We start from the raw sequence: 23447 nt of genomic DNA, 5'->3' as shown, positions 1-23447 counted from the left end.
ATAACAAAATGTGGAAAAAGTCAAGGGATGATGCAGTCGGAATAAATACCTCGTTGCATGTTTAAAGTGATTAAAGTGACTGTTTAGAATGTATATGTCTGTGTAAGTTTTGTTGCCTTGTTTCAGTGTCACAACTCAGTTGGCACAGTATGTTTCAACATTTGTGCTGACACTTATGCCAATGTCTCTGTGGACCAGTGGAGGCTGGTGGGAGGAGCTATAGGAGGACGGCTGGGATGGAATAAACAGAACGGAGTCAAACACGTGGTTTCCATATATTTGATCATTTTTGATACCGTTCCATTGATTCCATTCCAGCCATTAGAATGAGCCCAAAAAGCATGAACATGTTAGTACTTCAGGGAATACAAATGGTCAGACATCAGTCTCTCTCGCTCTCACTCCCTCACTCACTCTCACTCAGTCACCGACTGGTTCTGGGGAGTGGAGTTAGATGGAATTCAGTGGTGCTGTAGCCGAGGTCACCAGTTTGGTCTGTCTTCCTCCTACACCACTACAGAACTGACAGAAAAGCATCCACACAAGGTAAGCGCCTGCCTTTATTCTTGTATTATTTTATACTACAATACAGTCCACCCCACACAGGGCAAAAACACTACCCTGTGGTTTCTGAGCATCATAGAGCAAATCATTATTTACACAATATGTTTGAAACCTGAAATGCTGAACATGAGAGCATGATTGTTAGGTGGATGTATATAGATGTTACATGATGCTGTCTGATGTTCAGTCTGTGACCCAGATCAGTCTGTGACCCATGTGTTCTGTTTTTAATAGCATTTATGAATTGGTACCTCATTGCATGTTTTAAAGTGACTGTTTAAAACATCAGTCTGTGAAAGTCTTCTTGCCTTGTTGCAGTGTCACAACTCAGTTGACACACTATATTTCAACATGTGTTGAAATGTCTCTGTGGTCATACTGTAAATCTAAGATATTACCCACTCAGTAACAGGTATTGTGTACTTTGCATTAATTAAGATATGTATGAGTGGTCCAAGTACCTTCGAGGAACAGAAAAGTAGTCTACTGTGAATTGTCAATCAAAGAATATTTCAGGTCCACACAGAGAGAAGAAGCCTTAGGTGGTGTAATAAGCAGAGTGCATATATTCCGTCATCTCCCTCAAGCAGATTTAGAAATATTGTCACTAAAGTCAATAAGGGTCTCTGTAAAAAGTAATTTACTTCCTATTTATCCAGCCCCCATATTCCAAAATGTACTTTCATACAGCAGATATATGTGACGAATAAAATAGGAATGATGATCATTCAGAACCTCATAAAATGAAAACAAAATGTAAGCAAAAAGTGGGGCACTGGTGCAATGCCGTAAAAAAGCGCTCTATTTGTGTGGTTTTGAACATCCTATTTCTATAGACACAGCAGGGCCGTAACTAGTGTTTGAGTTTTAGCAAGGTTCTTTTTGAAAGTTGAAGCTCTGACTGCATTTCTGTACAATTTAATAAAATTTTAAAAAGGCTATTTGGAGAACAGAAGAAAAAAAAAGAAAAAAAATTAACCCAGCCATTATCACCTGCTGTAGGTTCATTTACCTAAGTCGATATACAAAAAACACCAATCCAACATTTACTGAGAGCTAACTCTGCAAATAGCACTGCTGGGTGATTTAATGAGTCATAGTCAATCGATCAATAACGTAATAATATTCTTAGCAAAAGGTGATCATTTTGAATGTACAATCTGTAGAAACTATGTGTAACGGTCTGAGTGTAGTGGGTGAGGAGTCAGGCGCAGGAAGCAGAGAGTTCAGGGGAGTGCTATTTTAATGCACAGAGAAACGGCGAACATAAGCCAACCCCCACGAAAACACAGGGCGTAATGAACAAACAAATGCCCCAAACAGGGGGACTTAAACTGTCCAGAAAAACCCCACAAAATGGGAAAACACAAAACCCATAGACGTGCACACAAGTACACCAAACAGACGGTCACAATAATTAATCCCGCACAAGGAACCAGGCGGGCCGGCTGACTAATAAAGCCTTACTACTAACTACCGAACTCAAAACAGGTGCACTCAATAAACACATAAGGAGGGGGAGGAAATAATCAGTGGCAGCTAGTAGGCCGGCGACGACGACCGCCGAGCGCTACCCGAACGGGAAGGGGAGTGTCCTTCGGTCGGAGTCGTGACAGTACCCCCCCCCTTGACGCGCGGCTCCCGCAGCGCGCCGACACCGACCTCGAGGTCGACCCGGAGGATGAGGCACAGGGCGATCCGGATGGAGGCGATGGAAATCCATCAACATTAACGGATCCAAAATGTCCCTGGTGGGTACCCAGCACCTCTCCTCCGGACCGTACCCCTCCCAGTCCACGAGGTACTGCAGGCCCCTCACCCGGCATCTCGAGTCCAGAATGGCCCGTATCGTATACGCCGGGGACCCCTCGATGTCCAGAGGGGGAGGAGGGACCTCCGGCACCTCACTGTCCTGTAGGGGACCAGCTACCACCGGCCTGAGGAGAGACACATGAAACGAGGGGTTAATACGATAATAGGAAGGGAGTTGTAATCAATAACACACCTCGTTTATTCTCCTCAGGACTTTGAACGGCCCTACACACTGCGGCCCAAGCTTCCGGCAGGGCAACCGGAGGGGCAGGTTTCGGGTCGAGAGCCAGACCCTGTCCCCTGCTACAAACATGGGGGCCTCACTGCGGTGGCGGTCAGCACTCCTTTTCTGCCGTCCACTAGCCTGTTGAAGGGATTCCTGGACGGCCCTCCAGGTCTCTTTGGAGCGCTGCACCCATTCCTCCACCGCAGGAGCCTCGGTCTGGCTCGGATGCCACGGTGCCAGGACCGACTGGTACCCCAACACACACTGAAAGGGGGACACATTAGTAGAGGAGTGGCGTAGTGAGTTCTGGGCCATTTCAGCCAAGGGGATGTATCTCGCCCACTCCCCTGGCCGGTCCTGGCAGTACGACCGCAGAAACCTACCCACCTCCTGGTTTACGCTCTCCACCTGCCCATTACTTTCGGGGTGATAACCGGAGGTCAGGCTGACCGAGACCCCCAGACGCTCCATGAACGCCCTCCATACTCGGGACGTGAACTGGGGGCCCCGATCAGAAACGATGTCCTCCGGCACCCCGTAGTGCCGGAAGATGTGGGTAAATAATGCCTCCGCAGTCTGTAGGGCTGTTGGGATACCGGGCAACGGGAGGAGACGGCAGGACTTAGAGAACCGATCCACAATCACCAGAACCGTGGTGTTGCCCTGAGACGGGGGAAGGTCGGTCAGGAAATATACGGATAGATGTGACCATGGCCGTTGTGGAACGGGGAGAGGTTGTAACTACCCTCTCGGAAGGTGCCTAGGAGCCTTACTCTGGGCGCATACCGAACAGGAGGAGACATAAACCTTAACTTCCCTAGCCAAGGTAGGCCACCAATACCTGCCCCGAAGGCTCCCCTCTGTCCTCCTCACCCCAGGGTGACCCGAGGAGGGTTGGACGTGAGCCCACCGAATCAGTTGGTCCCGAACACCAAGTGGCACGTACCTCCGCCCCGCCGGACACTGAGGAGGCACGGGTTCAGCCCGTAACGCCTGCTCGATGTCCGAGTCCACCTCCCATACCACCGGTGCCATCAGCTTTGAGGCCGGAAGGATGGGAGTAGGTTCGGTGGACCTATCCTCCGTGTCGTAAAGGCGGGACAGTGCGTCCGCCTTAACATTCTGGGAGCCCGGTCTATATGATAAAGTGAACCGGAATCGAGTGAAAAACATGGCCCACCTTGCCTGACGCGGGTTCAGTCTCCTAGCTGCCCAAATATACTCCAGATTTTGGTGGTCGGTCCAGATGAGAAAGGGGTGCTTAGCCCCCTCAAGCCAGTGTCTCCACACCTTCAGAACCCTGACCACCGCTAACAACTCCCGGTCCCCCACATCATAGTTACGCTCCGCTGGGCTGAGCTTACTCGAGAAAGCGCAGGGGCGGAGTTTTAGTGGCGTACCCCAGCGCTGTGATAGCACGGCACCCACCCCAGCCTCAGACGCGTCCACCTCCACTATGAATGCTAGAGAGGGGTCCGGATGCGCCAACACGGGTGCATCCGTGAACAGCGCCTTCAACTTATTGAAAGCTCTGTCCGCCTCTGCTGACTGCCGCAACCGCACCGGGCCCCCCTTCAGCAGTGAGGTAATTGGAGCCGCTACCTGGCCAAAACCCCGGATAAACCTCCGGTAGTAGTTGGCAAAACCCCAAAACCGCTGCACCTCTTTTACTGTAGTCGGAGTCGGCCAATTACGCATGGCCTTACTGCGGTCACCCTCCATCTCCACCCCCGAGGTGGAAATGCGATAACCCAGAAAGGAGACGGCTCGTTTGGAGAACACACACTTCTCAGCCTTGACGTATAGGTCATGCTCCAGCAGTCTACCAAGCACCTTGCGTACCAGAGACACATGCGCGGCGTGAGTGGCTGAGTAGATCAGAATGTCATCGATATAAACAACCACTCCCTGCCCGTGCAAGTCCCTGAGAATATCGTCTATAAAGGATTGAAAAATGGCTGGAGCATTTTTTAATCCATACGGCATGACGCAGTACTCATAGTGGCCCGATGTGGTACTAAATGCGGTTTTCCACTCGTCTCCCTTCCGAATACGCACCAGGCTATACGCACTCCTGAGATCCAATTTTGTGAAGAACTGCGCTCCCTGAAAGGATTCCACTGCCGTAGCAATGCGAGGTAGTGGGTAGCTGAACCCCACTGTGGTGGCATTTAGACCTCTATAATCAATACACGGACGCAAACCTCCCTCCTTTTTCTTCACAAAAAAGAAACTCGAGGAGACGGGTGAAATGGAGGACCGAATGTACCCCTGTCCCAGAGATATATGTACCCCTGTCCCGTGATATATGTCTCCATAGCCAACGTCTCCTCTTGGGACAATGGGTACACGTGACTCTTGGGAAGCACAGCGTTTACCTGGAGATCTATCGCACAATCCCTTCCAGGTCGATGTGGTGGTAATTTAGTCGCCTTCTTTTTACTAAAAGCGATTGCCAAATCGGCATACTCGGGGGGAATGCACACTGTGGGACCCTGGTCTGGACTTTCCACCGAGGTGGCACCGACGGGAACTCCCAGACACCTTCCAGAACACTCCTCTGACCACCCCTGGAGAACCCCGTCTCCACAAAATTTTAGGATTGTGCCGGGCCAGCCAGGGAATCCCTAACACCACTGGAAACACAGGCGATTCAATAATATAGAGACTGATACGCTCCCTATGATTCACCTGCGTTACCATGTCCAGTGGGATCGTGGTCTCCCTGACCACCCCTGACCCTAATGGCCGGCTATCTAGGGAGTGCACGGAAAAGGGAGAATCTATCGGCATAAGCGGAACACCTAATTTAATAGCGAGTCCGCGATCCATAAAGTTCCCAGCTGCGCCTGAATCGACAAGCGCCCTATGCTGGGAAGAGGGGAAAAAATTAAGAAAAAAAATCAAGACAAACATGTAACCAACAGGGGGTTCTGGGTGACTTTGGTGCTGACTCACCTGGGGTGATCGAGAAATGTTCCGCCTGCCATCTCGACTCCCAGACGGACCCCCCCAGCACCGATCGGCCGCGTGTCCTCTCCGACCACAGTTGGTGCAGAGGGAGCCTCCTCCTCCGGTACCCCTCGGCAAAGCCCCTCCCAACTCCATCGGAACAGGAGTGGAGGTGCTGGGTGGTGGAACACACAGGACCCTCTCCGAACGCCCGCGGGCAGCCAGCAGATTGTCCAGTCGGATGGACATGTCAATTAGCTCATCCAGGGAAAGAGCGGTGTCCCGACACGCTAGCTCCCTGCGGACGTCCTCCCGGAGACTACACCGGTAGTGGTCGATAAGGGCCCTGTCGTTCCACCCGGATCCTGCTGCCAAGGTACGGAACTCCAACGCGTAATCCTGGGCGCTCCTCTTCTCCTGCCGGAGATGGAATAGTCGTTCTCCCGCCGCTCAGCCATCTGGAGGGTGGTTAAACACGGTGCGGAAGCGGCGAGAAAACTCGGGGTAGTGCTCCTTAGCTGAGTCTGAGCCATTCCAAACTGCGTTTGCCAACTCCAGAGCACGACCCGTGAGGCAGGAGATGAGGACATTCACCCTCTCCGCTCCCGAGGGAGTGGGTCTGACGGTGGCCAGGTACAGTTCTAGCTGGAGTAAGAACCCCTGGCACCCTGCTGCCGCTCCATCATAGGCCCTCGGTGGCGTAAGACGGAGAGCGCTGGAGTCGGGAGATGGGGAGTCCGGAGGAGGGGGGCCCGAAGGTGGAGAGAGGAGACCGCTTCTCTCCCATCGGTCCATTCTCTCCATCACCAGATCCATCGCCGTTCCGATCCGATGGAGAACGGTGGTGTGATGTAGAACCCTCTCTTTCATCGATGGGAGGGGAGTGGCTGTTGCTCCTGCTGACTCCATTCCTCAGTGGTGCGGGATTCTGTAACGGTCTGAGTGTAGTGGGTGAGGAGTCAGGCGCAGGAAGCAGAGAGTTCAGGGGAGTGCTATTTTAATGCACAGAGAAACGGCGAACATAAGCCAACCCCCATGAAAACACAGGGCATAATGAACAAACAAATGCCCCAAATAGGGGGACTTAAACTGTCCAGAAAAAACCCACAAAATGGGAAAACACAAAACCCATAGACGTGCACACAAGTACACATGTTCTGTTATAATCTCTACCCGGCACAGCCAGAAGAGGACTGGCCACCCCACATAGCCTGGTTCCTCTCTAGGTTTCTTCCTAGGTTTTGGCTTTTCTAGGGAGTTTTTCCTAGCCACCGTGCTTCTACACCTGCATTGCTTGCTGTTTGGGGTTTTAGGCTGGGTTTCTGTACAGCACTTTGAGATATCAGCTGATGTACGAAGGGCTATATAAATAAATTTGATTTGATTTGATTTGATTTGAAGTACACCAAACAGACGGTCACAATAATTAATCCCGCACAAGGAACCAGGCGGGCCGGCTGACTAATAAAGCCTTACTACTAACTACCGAACTCAAAACAGGTGCACTCAATAAACACATAAGGAGGGGGAGGAAATAATCAGTGGCAGCTAGTAGGCCGGTGACGACGACCGCCGAGCGCCACCCGAACGGGAAGGGGAGTGTCCTTTGGTCGGAGTCGTGACATTATGAGAATAGAAAGGTTCATAACCTTTTGTGAAACATCACAGCACAGAGTAAAAGTATATGGCAGCTAGAAATCAACTGGATGGTCTTCCAAGACAGATCAAATCGAATTTTATTTGTCACATACACATGGTTAGCAGATGTTAATGTGAGTGTAGCGAAATGCTTGTAGAATTCTAAATCAGGTGAACAGAAGGATTTGAGTTCCTGTATGTTTCTGTGATCACACCACGTCTCGTTAGCCATAAGACATACGCCCCCACCACTCTTCTTACCAGAAAGGTGTTTGTTTCTGTCGGCGCGATGTGTGGAGAAACCCGCTGGCTGAACCGCATCCGAGAGCGTCTCTCCAGTGAGCCATGTTTCCGTGAAGCAAAGAACTATACAGTCTCTGATGTCCCTCTGGAATGCTACCCTTGCTCGGATTTCATCAACCTTGTTGTCAAGAGACTGGACATTGGCGAGAAGAATGCTAGGAAGTGGGGCACGATGTGCCCGTCTCCGTAGTCTGACCAGAAGACAGTTGAAGTTGGAAGTTCACATACAATTAGGGTGGAGTCATTAAAACTCGTTTTTCAACCACTCCACAAATTTCTTGTTAACAAACTATAGTTTTGGCAAGTCGGTTATGTCATCTACTTTGTGCATGACACAAGTCATTTTTCCAACTATTTTTACAGACAGATTATTTCATTTTTAATTCACTGTATCACAATTCCAGTGGGTAAGAAGTTTACATACACTAAGTTGACTGTGCTTTTAAACAGCTTGGAAAATTCCAGAAAATTGTCATGGCTTGAGAAGCTTCTGATAGGCTAATGGACATAATTTGAGTCAATTGGAGGTGTACCTGTGGATGTATTTTTCTGGAGCTCTGTCTGAGTGACCTTTGGGTTCTTCTTTCCAGATTATTCAGTTTGGCCGGCCGGCCGGCCGACCAGCCTGCTCTAGGAAGAGTCTTGGTGGCCTCCATTATGTAAGAATAATGGAGGCCACTGTGTTCTTGGGGGCCTTCAATGCTGCATAAATGTTTTGGTACAATTCCTCACATCAGTGCCTCGACACAATCCTGTCTCTGAGCTCTACGGACAATTATTTCAATCTCATAGCTTGGTTATTGCCCTGACATGCATTGTCAACTGTGGGACCTTATATAGACAGGTGTGTGCCTTTCCAAATCATATCCAATCAATGGAATTTACCACAGGTGGATTCAAATCAAGTTGTAGAAACATCTCAAGATCTCAAGGATGATCATTGGAAACAGGATGCACCTGAGCTCAATTTAGAGTCTCATAGCAAAGGGTCTGAATACTTATATAAATAAGGTATCTGTTTTTAAATTTTATACATTTGCTAAAACTGGTTTTGTTTTGTTGTTATGGGGTATTGTGTGTAGATTGATGAGGGAAAATGTTTTATTTAAATACATTCCAGCCTTATTCTAAAAATGTAACAAAATGTGGAAAAAGTGAAGGGGTCTGAATACTTTCCGAATGCACTGTATATAGGGGATTTGAAATGATTCAGACAGTTATATTGATAGAAGTCACAATCTATCTGCAATATTAAAGCTGATATACCTGGCTAAAATAAAAATAAACAATACAAGAATAACACAGCCTATTAGCTATGCAATTGTAATGTTATACCCCTAAAATAGGGAGAAATATGAGAAATGATTCACACTGACACATAGCATCAGTAACGAAACCAAAAAGTATTACATATTTAAAACGGTATTGTTTGCATTTGGCCTGAATGCCAAGTGTCATGTATGGAGGAAACCTGGCCCATATCCCTATGGTGAAGCATGGTGACAGCATCATGCTATGGGGATGTTTTTCAGCGGCAGGGAATAGGAGATTAGTCAGGATTGAGGGAAAGATGAACGGAGCAATGTACAGAGAGATCCTTGATGAAAACCTGCTCCAGAGCGCTCAGGACCTCAGACTGGGGTGAAGGTTCACCTTCCCACAAGTACCACAACCCAAATCACACAGCCAAGACAATGCAGGACTGGCTTCGGGACAAGTGGCCCAGCAGAGCCCAGACTTGAACCTGATCGAACATCTATGGAGAGACCTGAAAATAGTTGTGCAGCGACGCTCCCCATCCAACCTGACAGAGCTTGAGAGGATCTGCAGAGAAGAATGGGAGAAACTCCACAAATACAGATGTTCCAAGCTAGTAGCTTCATACCCAAGACTTGAGGCTGTAATCGCTGCCAAAGGTGCTTAAACAAAGTACTGAGTAAAGGGTCTGAATACTTATGTAAATGTGATATTTCCAGTTTTTTTTAATATACATTTGCAAAAACCTCTTAACCTGTTTTTGCTTTGTCATTATGGGGTATTGTGTGTAGATTGATGAAGGAAAACAACAACAATTTAATCAATTTTAGAATAAGTTTGTAACGTAACAAAATATGGTTAAAGTCAGGGGGCCTGAATACTTTCCAAATTAACTGTATAGTTTGTCTGGAAGTGCGTATTTACAAGTTGTGCACTTATTCTCCAAGAGTCAGTTTTTGTTTGACACGGCAGGTGTGGAGGGATGGTCAAGTTGACAAAATTGCCTTTCAGCCAGCATCTCGCAAATAGTGTTTTCGTCTTCGTGTGGCTATCTGGCAGACTAGATGCTGTGTTTCATATTTCCGTCTTTTCGCAGGTCAGAGTGCAGATTGGACACTTAAAAGACACCACCATCTAACCCTGCACCTTTACACTATCCCCAAAACCCACCACCCCATCCTACTGCTTTCTCCCTAAACGATCATACACCGGGACATTGGCCTGGGAGGATGGAACCCCTTCTCTGAAAAACTCATGTAGATCTTCTGCTCTAAAATCTGCTGCTGCAACTACTCGATCTATCTACATCAGCGCAGCGCAGTTGATCACCTCTACCTCCTCTACTCTCTTCACTGCCACGACATAGGACACTTTCTGGCCCACTGTAACTCTGGCCATCTCAACCCGTCGCTCTTACACATGGCACTTTGGATCACCTGATGTGTGGGCACCCCCGCAGTTGTCACATGGTGCCTTCTTTATTTCAACTGTACACTTCTTCTGACTATGTCCACCTAAACATTTCTCACATCGTGGGAACTCCCTTCTACAACATGTCCGAATTCTTGGCACCTAAATCACTGTAGCGGGTTCGTAACATAGGCTCTCACGGAATAGCAACTATAACTTAACCTCTGTGTCAAAGCTCAACAAGACAGACAAGGTATTCTCAGTCTCGCCATTTCCACCGGGTCTACGTCGCACCAAATGACAGGTGTCGCAAACACCAGGAATGTTATTTTTCATTTGATCCACCTCTACAATCAACGTTACCCCACTGATCACTCCTTTTAGCGGCGCCCTGCTCCAGAGAGCAAAGCACTACACAGATTGCGCCCGCTTCCTCTGGGCTGAGGATGCACAAAAAAAAGAAAGAAATTCCACTTCTCACAACTTTCACAGATCTAACCGTTCCCAGTTTGTCCTTTACCCAGCTTGGCACAACAGCCAAAAAGCAGGAATCCACTTTTTCCAACAATCTCACTCCTAACCGGATCAAAATCATCTCCGGCAGGATTCACAGAGCAAACGCTGGAAGTCTCTACCACACCTGTCGCCGCAGGTAGGCCCACTTCATCCTGGTCTGGCTCAACTTCAGAGCGCCGACTGACTTCATTTCGAGATCCTAAAGGTTCTCAAGGGAGCATGTAGGTTTGTATTCAGGAGACAAAGTGTGTACACAGGAAACAAATGATATATTCTGCACTTCTGCATTGAGGAGTAGAGGGGTGTGCAGTGAGTTTGCACAATGTCAGCAGAATCTCTAGACTAGTTGCCTCTTGAGCCGACTGCGAGCTGGGGTAGTCTGTTCCACTTCAGGGAGGCAAATCCAGGGTGACCGCAGGCAAACATTATTCCACTTGTTCCCATAAACGCAAGCGCGATTAGAACTCAGTCAGATCAAGAATATAAGCATTCTGAGCTTTGATTAACGCTGCAATATTTCCACTTTGACCCGTAAAATCACTAGGAAATCAGCTCAAAGTTATTTTCATTTTGGAAACATGTTCCTAAGTATTCCCACGTATATATAGAGAGACATACACCTTCCTAATATTGAGTTGCACCCACTTCTGCCCTCAGAACAGCCTCAATTCGTCGGGGCAAGGACTCTACAAGGTGCCAAAAGTGTTCCACAGGGATGCTGGCCAAATGTGTTCCACAGTTGTGTCAAGTTGGCTGGATGTCCTTTGGGGGAACATTCTTGATACACACGGGAAACTGTTGAGCTCGAAAAACCCTGGAGCGTTGCAGTTCTTGACACACTCAAACCGGTGCGCCTGGCACCTTACCACCATACTCAATTCAAAGGCACTTAGAAATTTTCTCTTGCCCACTCACACTCTGAATGGCACTCAGTCTAAGTCATGGAACGAGCAGGGGTTCCTAATGTTTTGTACACTCAGTGTATGCGATCATATCCCAATGTAATCAAGGTTTGAAATAATTTTATTTTTGTCAAATACTGTATCTATTTGGGCTACTTGAGGTCAATTTGCAGAGTACAAATGAATTATAATTGTGTTTCGGGACCCCCAACCATCCGCTCATGAAGAAATTCAGCCCATGGCTTAATGTAATTGGGGACCCTTGCTATAGTGCATAGAGAGGATGAGGATATGCTTTCCAAGCTCAGTCTGACTGTACTAGACCTTAATGACCATGGCCTGGTGAGGCCCAACTCAACACTGTCTTTCTAACCTAATGTACTTCCATCAACAGCTGGAAATGATGACCAGAAGCCATCTGCACAGCTCTTTCCACCAAGCCCACTCATGCAGTTTACTATGAATCACATCATTGTCTCCATTAATGATAAAAATATATGTATTTGTTTTTCTCATGAAGTCACCACCCAATTAATTCACTTCAAGTGAGAGCCTCAAGGTCTGTTTATGTCTACTAATAATGCGTTTGTTTTTACCGTGCCTCTTGAGGTGGGCCAGAAGGGATGGATTTTTCTCTGCTGTAAATAGACAGAGTATTGTTTTGAGGTGATCAAACAGGTCCCCGTGTTTAAATGGTTATGTTTCCACAGAATGTCTGAAGCTTGTTTTTGGTGGATTTCAATTTCTTCTAATAGGAATATATTTGAACACACGGACCTGTTTCATCACCTCAAAACAATACTCTGTCTATTTACCGCAGAGAAAAAAAATGACCAATGATAATAAATAAAAAATAGGACAATAATTGGTTTTGAATAAACACATTCACAAGCCATTTATTTGCACATTTTCGCCATAAAGAGACCCTGAAATGATTCAGGAAGGAGGCAATTAGGCGGCAACTCCTTCTCACAACGCATTGGAGGAAAGGGTCAGAGGTTCCTCCCCTTGGACCGTCTCCTCCGATGCGTTTTGAGAAGGAAGCAGGAACGGGAATGTGAAAAGGAAGTACAATTTAAGATGCACCATTCAGGAAGTTCTGTTTAAGTAATCAGATAATGTCTCCATCTAGTGGTCATATGTGGTACTGTCTGATGACTTCTGACCCATCTGAATTTCTATGGGTAAATACAGTATGAGAACAATGTTCATACATTTCCCCTCTGCACCTCTAAGTAGATCTCAGACCTAACCCCTGACCTATAAGAGATGGATGGATGGGACAAGCCTGTAGGGGCCATGATGTCCGAAGACAATGGCAGCACCCCCACATCACCTCTGGGTATGTATATTAGGATATCATATTTTAAATAGGATAACTTATAATACAATAACTGCGGCTCCTTAAATATTCTTTGATATTAAAAATAAATATGACATATTATGATGATGATTGGTAATGTGAGTTCACATTGGCTGCCATACAACATAAGCCTATCACTGATGTCTGAATTGTATTCCTGTGTCAACAGTCAACCAGTCCTGTGCGGACCGGAAGTGCTATATGGTTCTGCATGAGGCGGAGAAGACAGCCATCGGCTCCATCTGTTTCCTGGCCGGACCCTTCACTTTCCTGGAGAATGCGTTGGTCCTGGGTGTGATCGCCACCACCGCCACCCTACGCCAGCGTCCCTCCTACCTTTTCATTGGCAGCCTGGCCCTGGCCGACGTCTTTGCCAGCTGCTTCTTCACCACCAGCTTCCTGGACTTCCACCTGTTCCACCGCCTTGACGGCCCCAATGCCTACCTCTTCAAGCTGGGCGGGGTGACGATGGCTTTCACCGGCTCGGTGGGTAGTCTTCTGTTGACTGCTCTGGACCGCTATCTGTGTATACATCAGGCATCGAGTTATAAAGTGGTGTTGACGCGCCGCAGGGCCCTGTTGGCTCTCCTTGCCCTGTGGAGCGCCACCATCCTCATCTCCTTCCTCCCTCTGGTAGGCTGGAGGTGCCCCACAGGGCTCAGCCCGCCCTGCTCGCTCCTCTTCCCATACATCGACCACCGCTACCTGGCCTGCTGGGTCAGCTTCATCCTGGTGCTGCTGTCACTCATCCTGGGCGCCTACGCCCTGATCCTGTGGAGGGCCAATCGGCATGAGACATCCATGACGGGCCACCAGGAGGCGCCTACCCGTGGTCAGGCCCGCATGCGGCTGGACATTCGGTTGGCACGTACCCTGGGCCTGATTCTGCTCATCATGGTGGGCTGTTGGCTGCCGACCCTCTCCTTCATGCTGGCAGACGTCTCGGTGCAGCTCACGCGAATCCAGCAGAGGGCCTTTGCTTTCTGCAGCACCATGTGCCTGGTCAACTCAGCCGTCAACCCACTGCTGTATGCCCTGCGCTGCCGGGAGCTGAGGTTGGCACTGATGCGGCTATTGGGGGGCCTGAGTGACAGGCTGGGGTGCTGCCAGAGGCACGTAGGGGGAGACACAACCACTACCCTTCCCTTAGGCGAGAGCAACAGCTGTAGTGCTCACTCTGAGAGTGAGGCGCCCAGACTCGTTAGCTGCCGACCGAACACAGTCTCAGAAACGGTTGGCAAGCAGCAGCTGGACATGACTGGAATATGAGAAGGGTTGAGAGGCTTACCATATATCAGGGTTATAGCAGTGTTGTGAACTTGTGTTTCTTCTGTTGTGTTCATAGCGATAAGGAGGTAATGTCTCTAAAATGAACTGTGACTAAAACAAAGATATCGACCATGTTACCATAAATTGTGCCTACAAGCCAAGTCAATCAGAGGTTGATAGATGTATTTTTTTATTTTTTTTTTACAATGTGAAATATCCCAAATGAACACCTTTGGGAAAACAACAGCATTGTTGGGGTTGGCAGTGTAAATGTAGAAAGCTATGTGTATCCTATGCTTGTTTTCGCTTGAGTGTCTGTCCTTCAGCGTCCAGAAGAGGATCCTGACGGGTTCCCATCTGCACATAAATACCTGTCCTGAATAGAGGCCCTGTGGGTTGTAAACAATGTCCTCCACATTGTGACTGCAAGCAGTGTTGAGATCAGAGGTGTAGGAAAGGCTGAGCCTGGGTGGGTCCAATCAGAAAAAAAGAAGTCCACTCAGATTTTGTATTATTTATTTTAAAACATGTATGCTTTTTTATGCTCTTTACTTCTCAGTGTTCCAAATGGAACATTGTATTTTTACCTAAATATGCAAACACTATCAGAATTCATAGCAAGCAGTACACTGGGTTAGTCAGATTTGATTAAATATAACTGAACAGATGACATGGAATGACATCACATGCCAAAAAGAACTGAAAGCCACACCCCCAATGAGCAACGAATATGACTGCATTGAGGCATATGTCACTGTGCTTTTATGGCTACATGCACCATGCCACTGCCTACTTCCATGTGTTCATTTAGCAAACAGGACAGCTCATAATCCAGTGCCTTTATCACAGTCAACACACCTATATGTTAGCTTTAAAAATCCTACATTTTCTCTCAGCTTCATGGCAAAATGTGTAGAATTGCAGGATTTTTTTTTAAAACAGCAACATGCCAAAATGTGTAGAATAGCATGAGATTAGCTATAAACTGCACATTTGTCTCTGTTCCATGGCAAAATGTATTAAATAAAATTGGGGGCCCAGACAAATTTCTGCAGGCCCACCCAACAACAAATTTCTGGCTACACCACTGGTCGAGATAAGTGGGGCACAGGTCAGAAAGATAGAGTCACACAACACAGAGACGAGAACACTTTTTTTCTATAGAACACTACAAATGGCAACTACAGTTCACAAGTAATTTCTGTAGATCGATCACAAAACAATCAAACACAAAGGAAGATGTTTTGTCTTGTAGATAGTCTAAGTAAAATAAAAATAACATTTTAATGGTTTTTGCTTACTTACGGGTCCTTTTCCAACAATGCAGTTTCTTTTTTTATTTGTATTTATTTTATTGATACGAGAAATAAATACGCAGTGAATAACAATAACGAGTTACAATGAGTCAATGTGCATGGGTACTAGTCTAAGCTCTAAGCCATTTAAAGTAATGCCTGGGTATACATATACACTGCTCAAAAACATAAGGGAACACTTAAACAACACAATGCAACTCCAAATCAATCACACTTCTGTGAAATCAAACTGTCCACTTAGGAAGCAACACTGATTGACAATAAATGTCACATGCTGTTGTGCAAATGGTATAGACAACAGGTGGAAATTATAGGCAATTAGCAAGACACCCCCAATAAAGGAGTGGTTCTGCAGGTGGTGACCATAGACCACTTCTCAGTTCCTATGCTTCCTGACTGATGTTTTGGTCACTTTTGAATGCTGGCGGTGCTTTCACTCTAGTGGTAGCATGAGATGGAGTCTACAACCCAAACAAATGGCTCAGGTAGTGCAGCACATCCAGGATGGCACATCAATGCGAGCTGTGGCAAGAAGGTTTGCTGTGTCTGTCAGTGTAGTGTCCAGAGCATGGAGGAGCAGGAGGAGCACTGCCAGAGCCCTGCAAAAATGACCTCCAGCAGGCCACAAATGTGCATGTGTCTGCTCAAACGGTCAGAAACAGACTCCATGAGGGTGGTATGAGGGCCCGACGTCCACAGGTGGGGGTTGTGCATACAGCCCAACACCATGCAGGACGTTTGGCATTTGCCAGAGAACACCAAGATTGGCAAATTCGCCACTGGCGCCCTGTGCTCTTCACAGATGAAAGCAGGTTCACACTGAGCACCTGACAGACGTGACAGAGTCTGGAGACGCCGTGGAGAACGTTCTGCTCCCTGCAACATCCTCCAGCATGACCGGTTTGGCAGTGGGTCAGTCATGGTGTGTGGTGGCATTTCTTTGGGGGTCGCACAGCCCTACCAACCAGCAAGAATTCCAGCTCTCACAGACCTGTTAGTATTTCTTTAAGAAGCCCTCCTGTTCTCCACTCATTACCTGTATTAACTGCACCTGTTTGAACTCGTTACCTGTATAAAAGACACCTGTCCACACACTCAATCAAACAGATTCCAAACTCTCCACAAAGGCCAAGACCAGAGAGCTGTGTAAGGGCATCAGGGATAAAATTGTAGACCTGCACAAGGCTGGGAGGGCTACAGGACAATAGGCAAGCAGCTTGGTGAGAAGGCAACCACTGTTGGCGCAATTATTAGAAAATGGAAGAAGTTCAAGATGACTGTCAATCACCCTCGGTCTGGGGCTCCATGCAAGATCTCACCTCGTGGGGCATCAATGATCATGAGGAAGGTGAGGGATCAGCCCAGAACTACACGGCAGGACCTGGTCAATAACCTGAAGAGAGCTGGGACAACAGCCTCAAAGAAAACCATTAGTAACACACTACGCCATCATGGATTAAAATGCTGCAGCGCACGCAAGGTCCCCGTGGTCAAGCCAGCGCATGTCCAGGCCCATCTGAAGTTTGCCAATGACCATCTGGATGATCCAGAGGAGGAATGGGAGAAGGTCATGTAGTCTGATGAGACAAAAATAGAGCTTTTTGGTCTAAACTCCACTCGCCGTGTTTGGAGGAAGAAGAAGGATGAGTACAACTCCAAGAACACCATACCAACTGTGAAGCATGGAGGTGGAAACATCATTCTTTGGGGATGCTTTTCTGCAAAGGGGACAGGTCGAGTGCACCGTATTGAGGGGAGGATGGTTGGGGCCATATATCGCGAGATCTTGGCCAACAACCTCCTTCCCTCAGTAAGAGCATTGAAGATGGGTCGTGGCTGGGTCTTCCAGCATGACAATGACCCGAAACACACAGCCAGGGCAACTAAGGAGTGGCTCCGTAAGAAGCATCTCAAGGTCCAGAAGTGGCCTAGCCAGTCTCCAGACCTGAACCCAATAGAAAATCTTTGGAGGGAGCTGAAAGTCTGTATTGCCCAGCGACAGCCCCGAAACCTGAAGGATCTGGAGAAGGTCTGTATGGAGGAGTGTTCCAAAATCCCTGCTGCAGTGTGTGCAAACCTGGTCAAGATCTACAGGAAACGTATGATCTCTGTAATTGCAAACAAAGGTTTCTGTACCAAATATTAAGTTCTGCTTCTCTGATGTATCAAATACTTATGTCATGCAATAAAATGCTAATTAAATTACTTAAAAATCATACAATGTAATTTTCTGGATTTTTGTTTTAGATTCCGTCTCTCGCAGTTGAAATGTACCTATGATAAAAAATGGCAGACCTCTACATGCTTTGTAAGACCTGCAAAATCGGCAGTGTATCAAAAACTTGTTCTCCCCACTGTGTATATATATACGTATATATTTTTTTTCTTCATATCCCTTAAATAGTCAATCGATTTCTTCTCTTCAGCTCCCAGTCTCCTGTTAAAGTGACAAACTGCACTGCTGCCAAGACAATTGTGTTTACTTTGCAGCCTTTGAAACAAAGTGTTGTGTGTTTATAGTCCCACCTCCCTCAAGAGGACAATCCTTCTGAACACAGATGACAGCCTGGAGACAGGGAGTCTGCCATTTCAGGTCAGAGAACAGTGGAAAAAAAGGACAGACAGCATGGTTTATGTGAGGGGGTGAGATGGCAGAGACTAGATTGAGAGAGATACTGAGTCATTTCTGGGAAACAATTAAGTACCTTTACTGTGATTATTTTGCGACCATTTTAATTGAAAATAAACAAATTGCTTCTTACCAAAGAACAATTTCTCAAGCAAGACTTTTGCAACGACTGTCTGGGAGTGGTCTGAGTGGGAAGGGGAAAACTGAAAACTAGCTCTTATTGGCAGAGAGGTTTCAAACTCTCTTTCTTATAGATGGGTTGTCTGACAATTTCACAAATTATGCGCAGGCATTGATGTGGCCAGAATGACTGGAAGATATTTCTCTCCATAGCAGAAACGACTGGGGGATCTCGCTCTGTAGCAGAAACGACTGGGTGATCTCGCTCTGTAGCAGAAACGACTGGGTGATCTCGCACTGCTTGTTTCAAGCAGACCACAATAGTCCTCTTGCCCATGAACACCAAGGTAACCTACCTAAATGACTACCGCCCACATAGCACTCACAGCTATAGCTACGTCGAAAGGCTGGTTTGACTCATATCAACATCATCTTCCCAGACACCTCCAATTCGCATACCACCCCAACAGATCCACAGATGACGCAATCTCTATTGCACTCCACACAACCTTCACCCACCTGGACAAAAGGAATACCTACTTTATGTAAGAATGCTGTTCATTGATTACAACTCAGCATTCAACACCATAGTCCCCTCCAAGCTCATCATCAAGCTCTGGACCATGGGACGGAACATCTACCCCTGCAACTGGATCCTGTACTTCCTGACGGGCCGCCCTCACTGCCTGAGAGGGTAGGCAACAACACATCTGCAACGCTGGCCATCAGCACGGGGGCCCCTCAAGGGTGTGTGCTTAGTCCCCTCCTGTACTCCCTGTTCACCCATAACTGTGTGGTCGCACATAACTCCAACACCATCATCAAGTTTGCTGACGAAACGACGGTGGTGGGACTAATCAACAACGACGATGAGGCAGCCTTCAGTGAGAAGGTCAGAGACCTAACAGTGTGGTGCTAGGACAGCAACCTCTACCTCAACATCAGCAAGACAAAGGAGCTAATCGTAGACTACATGAAATAGAGGGGCAAGCACGCCCCCATCCACATCGATGGGGCTGTAGTGGAGTGGGTCGAGAACGTTCAAGTTCCTCTGTGTTTACATCACTAAGGAATTAACATGGTCTAAACACAACCACACCATTGTGAAGAAGGAATGACAGTGCCTCTCCCCCCTCAGGAGGCTGAAAAGATTTGGCATGGGCTCTCAGATCCTCAAAAAGTTCCACAGCTGCACCATTGATAGCATCTTGACTAGCTGCATCACCGCTTGGCACGGCACCGGACCACAAGGCGCTACAGAGGGTGGTGAGTACGGCCCAGTACATCACTAGGGGCAAGCTCCCTGCCATTCAGGACCTCTATACCAGGCGGTGTCAAAGGAAAGCTCCAACAATTGTCAAAGACTCCAGCCATCCAAGCCATAGACTGTTTTCTCTGCTACTGCATAGCAAGCGTTACCAGTGCACCAAGACTGGAACCAACAGGACCCTGAACATAAGACTGCTAAATAGCTAATCAAATGGCTACCAGTCCGTCCCCTCGCCGGGCTCGAACCAGGCATCCTCTGCACACACAGACAACTGACACTAACGTAGCATCGTTACCCATCGCTCCACAAAAGCTGCGGCACTAGCAGAGCAAGGGGAACCACTACTTCAAGGTCTCAGCGTGAGTGACATCACCGATTGAACCGCTATTAGCGCGCCCACCGCTAACTAGCTAGCCATTTCACATTGGTTACATATACACATACATAACATGCATACTGATGCAACACACACTCACCACATACGCTGCTGATTCACATGTGCTGGTGCTACAGCTCAGTCTATTATCTATCCTGTTGCCTAGTCACTTTACCCTTACCTATGTGTACATAGCTACCTCAATTTCCTGGTATCCCTACACATCGACTCGGTGCTGGTACTCCCGGTATATAGCCATGTTGTTTGTACGTGTTATTCACAGTGTATTTATACCTTGTGTCACTATTTCTAGTAAAATAAAACATCTTTATCTTTAACGGTGCGGCAGGTGGACTTCAGGAAACAGCAGAGGGAACACCCCCCTATCCACATCGATGGAACAGTAGTGGAGAGGGTAGCAAGTTTTAAGTTCCTCGGCATACACATCACAGACAAACTGAATTGGTCCACTCACACAGACAGCATCGTGAAGAAGGCGCAGCAGCGCCTCTTCAACCTCATGAGGCTGAAGAAATTCTGCTTGTCACCAAAAGCACTCACAAACTTCTACAGATGCACAATCGAGAGCATCCTGGCGGGCTGTATCACCGCCTGGTATGGCAACTGCTCCGCCCTCAACCGTAAGGCTCTCCAGAGGGTAGTGAGGTCTGCACAACGCATCACCGGGGTCAAACTACCTGCCCTCCAGGACACCTACACCACCCGATGTTACAGGAAGGCCATAAAGATCATCAAGGACATCAACCACCCGAGCCACTGCATGTTCACCCCGCTATCATCCAGAAGGCGAGGTCAGTACAGGTGCATCAAAGCTGGGACCGAGAGACTGAAAAACAGCTTCTACCTCAAGGCCATCGGACTGTTAAACAGCCACCACTAACATTGAGTGGCTGCTGCCAACACATTGACACTGACTCAACTCCAGCCACTTTAATAATGGGAATTGATGGGAAATTATGTAAATATATCACTAGCCACTTTAAACAATGCTACCTTATTTAATGTTACTTACCCTACATTATTCATCTCATATGCATACGTATATACTGTACTCTATATCATCGACTGCATCCTTATGTAATACATGTATCACTAGTCACTTTAACTATGCCACTTTGTTTACATACTCATCTTATATGTATATACTGTACTCGATACCATCTACTGTATCTTGCCTATGCTGCTCTGTACCATCACTCATTCATATATCCTTTTGTACATATTCTTTATCCCCTTACACTGTGTATAAGACAGTAGTTTAGGAATTGTTAGTTAGAATACGTGTTGGTTATTACTGCATTGTCGGAACTAGAAGCACAAGCATTTTGCTACACTCGCATTAACATCTGCTTACCATGTGTATGTGACAAATAAAATTTGATTTGATTTAGCCTAGTGGTTAGAGCACTGGGCCAGTAACCGAAAAGTTGCTAGATTCGAAACCCCCGAGCTGACAAGGTACAAATCTGTCGTTCTGCCCCTGAACAAGGCAATTAACCCACTGTTCCTAGGCCATCATTGTAAATAAGAATGTGTCCTTAACTGACTTGCCTAGTTAAATAAAGGTTCAATCAAATAAAAAAAATAACTGCATTGTTGGAAAAAGACCCTTAAGTAAACATTTCATTGTTAGTCTACACCTGTTGTTTACAAAGAACATTTGATTTGAAGCACTGTTTTGTTATGATTATGAACGGTCCAATTGCTAGCAACAATGACAAGAAGCTGCCATGTGGGGAATCGTAGGTGGCTCATTTCAGCAAGTTGTATCTTGTTCATAATACCATGTCTTGTTTTGCGGTGTTTTGACTTATTTCATGTCAACGTTAATATGGCTCAAATTCACCAGCTAGCTAATCAACAACTGTAACAATGTATTTGAGAGAGAATAAGTGCTCATTGTGCAAATGTATTTATGTTTTCAATAAACATTTGGTGACGAAATATAGTTTACCCTGTCTGTTTTGCCTCATAGTTGCACATGTCGGTTTTGTTGCTAAACAACCAACCCATTTAATGGTCTATTAACTAATTTACTGCCTGGTGATGTCACCATGCAGGCAGGCCAAACCTATATTTTCAAACTGCTCTTACACTAAAAGGGCATTGTCATAATTTTAACAATTCCAACCTCATAGTGTGGAAATATATATTTACATAAAATACCCAGGGAAATCAAGTTTTTGACTGCACTGGGCCTTTAAGGCAAGGTGGCAGAAAAGATGACCACGGATAACAAACCCATGTCAATACATAAAGCACGACCCTCTCAGGTACTAGGGACCAGAAACACAATGGATAACTCACTAATGATTTGACTTCAATGTTTATGTGCAACCACACATTAGATTTTACACTCTGAATAAAAATATGAGGATATATGAATCTAAAAGGACACATTCAATTGCTCTGCAGAAAAAGAACACAAAGCCTGTAGATCTACATTGTGCCAGGCCCAATTAACACTTTGTGGGGGGACGGGGGTGAAGTGCTAAAATGTCAACTGGATTCATTTAGCTGAGAGCCTCCTCAACTGTGCATCACATGAATAAATGTGTCTGGTTTGAGCTGCGTTATCACCCCTTCTATTCACACACAGTGAGCTTTTTAAAAATTTGATTTATTTCACCTTTATTTAACCAGGTAGGCAAGTTGAGAACAAGTTCTCATTTACAACTGTGACCTGGCCAAGATAAGAAAAGCAGTTCGACACATAATAACAGAGTTACACATGGAGTAAAACAAACATACAGGCAATAATACCGTAGAAAAATAAGTCTATATAAAATGTGAGTAAATGAGGTGAGATAACAGAGGTAAAGGCAATAAATAGGCTATGGTGGCAATACAATATAGCAATTAAAACACTGGAATGGTAGATTTGACAGTAGATGAGTGTGCAAAGTAGAAATACTGGGATGCAAAGGAGCATAAATAAATAAATACAGTAGGGGAAGAGGTAGTTGTTTGGGCTATTTATAGATGGGCTATGTACAGGTGCAGTGATATGTGAGCTGCTCTGACAGCTGGTGCTTAAAGCTAGTGAGGGAGATAAGCGTTTCCAGTTTCAGAGATTTTTGTAGTTCGTTTCAGTCATTGGCAGCAGAGAACTGGAAGGAGAGGCGGCCAAAGTAGGAATTGGCTTTGGGGGTGACAAGTGAGATATACCTGCTGGAACGCGTGCTACGGGTGGGTGCAGCTATGGTGACCAGCGAGCACAGATAAGGCGAACTTTACCTAGCAGGGTCTTGTAGATGACCTGGAGCCAGTGGGTTTGGCGACGAGTATGAAGCTTGCAGCTACTACATATTGCCTCAGTGTCAGTGACCATTGAGGATCACTTAGACTGCGTGAACTTCTAATAGACAATGGTAGAGAGAAAAGTCATGGGGAGAGACCTATAATGACATGACATGCTAACGTCCATCATGCAAAAAGAAGCCTCCCCTGTGCAGTGGGCTCTAGCCTACATTGTACACAACGCATTTCACCTGTAGTGTCAC

General features: G+C 46.6%; 1 protein-coding gene across 2 annotated transcripts; it reads left to right on the top strand.

The window, feature by feature from the left end:
- The first annotated feature begins 264 nt into the window (after window positions 1–264).
- LOC135520114 (cannabinoid receptor 2-like) lies at window positions 265–15603 on the top strand. Of its 2 annotated transcripts, none has more exons than XM_064945450.1 (3): window positions 265–546; window positions 12817–12922; window positions 13113–15603. In XM_064945450.1, exons 2-3 carry the CDS (start codon window positions 12850–12852, stop codon window positions 14210–14212), a joined length of 1173 nt encoding a protein of 390 aa, XP_064801522.1. In that variant the 5' UTR covers window positions 265–546; window positions 12817–12849; the 3' UTR covers window positions 14213–15603. The 2 variants fall into 2 exon arrangements, with proteins under 2 accessions (XP_064801522.1, XP_064801521.1); XM_064945449.1 differs by having other exon boundaries at window positions 266–546; window positions 12820–12922.
- The last annotated feature ends 7844 nt before the right edge of the window (window positions 15604–23447 follow it).

This window comes from Oncorhynchus masou, chromosome 29, assembly GCF_036934945.1.
Source record: "Oncorhynchus masou masou isolate Uvic2021 chromosome 29, UVic_Omas_1.1, whole genome shotgun sequence".
Classification (NCBI taxonomy): Eukaryota; Metazoa; Chordata; class Actinopteri; order Salmoniformes; family Salmonidae; genus Oncorhynchus; species Oncorhynchus masou.
The sequence above is the reverse complement of the archived record's forward strand: the minus strand, read 5'-3'. Positions and strand labels throughout refer to the sequence as shown.

Coding starts and splice junctions, on each gene's coding strand:
- LOC135520114 (XM_064945450.1), top strand. CDS start 12,850: ATGGATGGATGGGACAAGCCTGTAGGGGCCATGATGTCCGAAGACAAT. Junction 12,923..13,112: donor CACCCCCACATCACCTCTGG/GTATGTATATTA, acceptor CTGTGTCAACAG/TCAACCAGTCCTGTGCGGAC.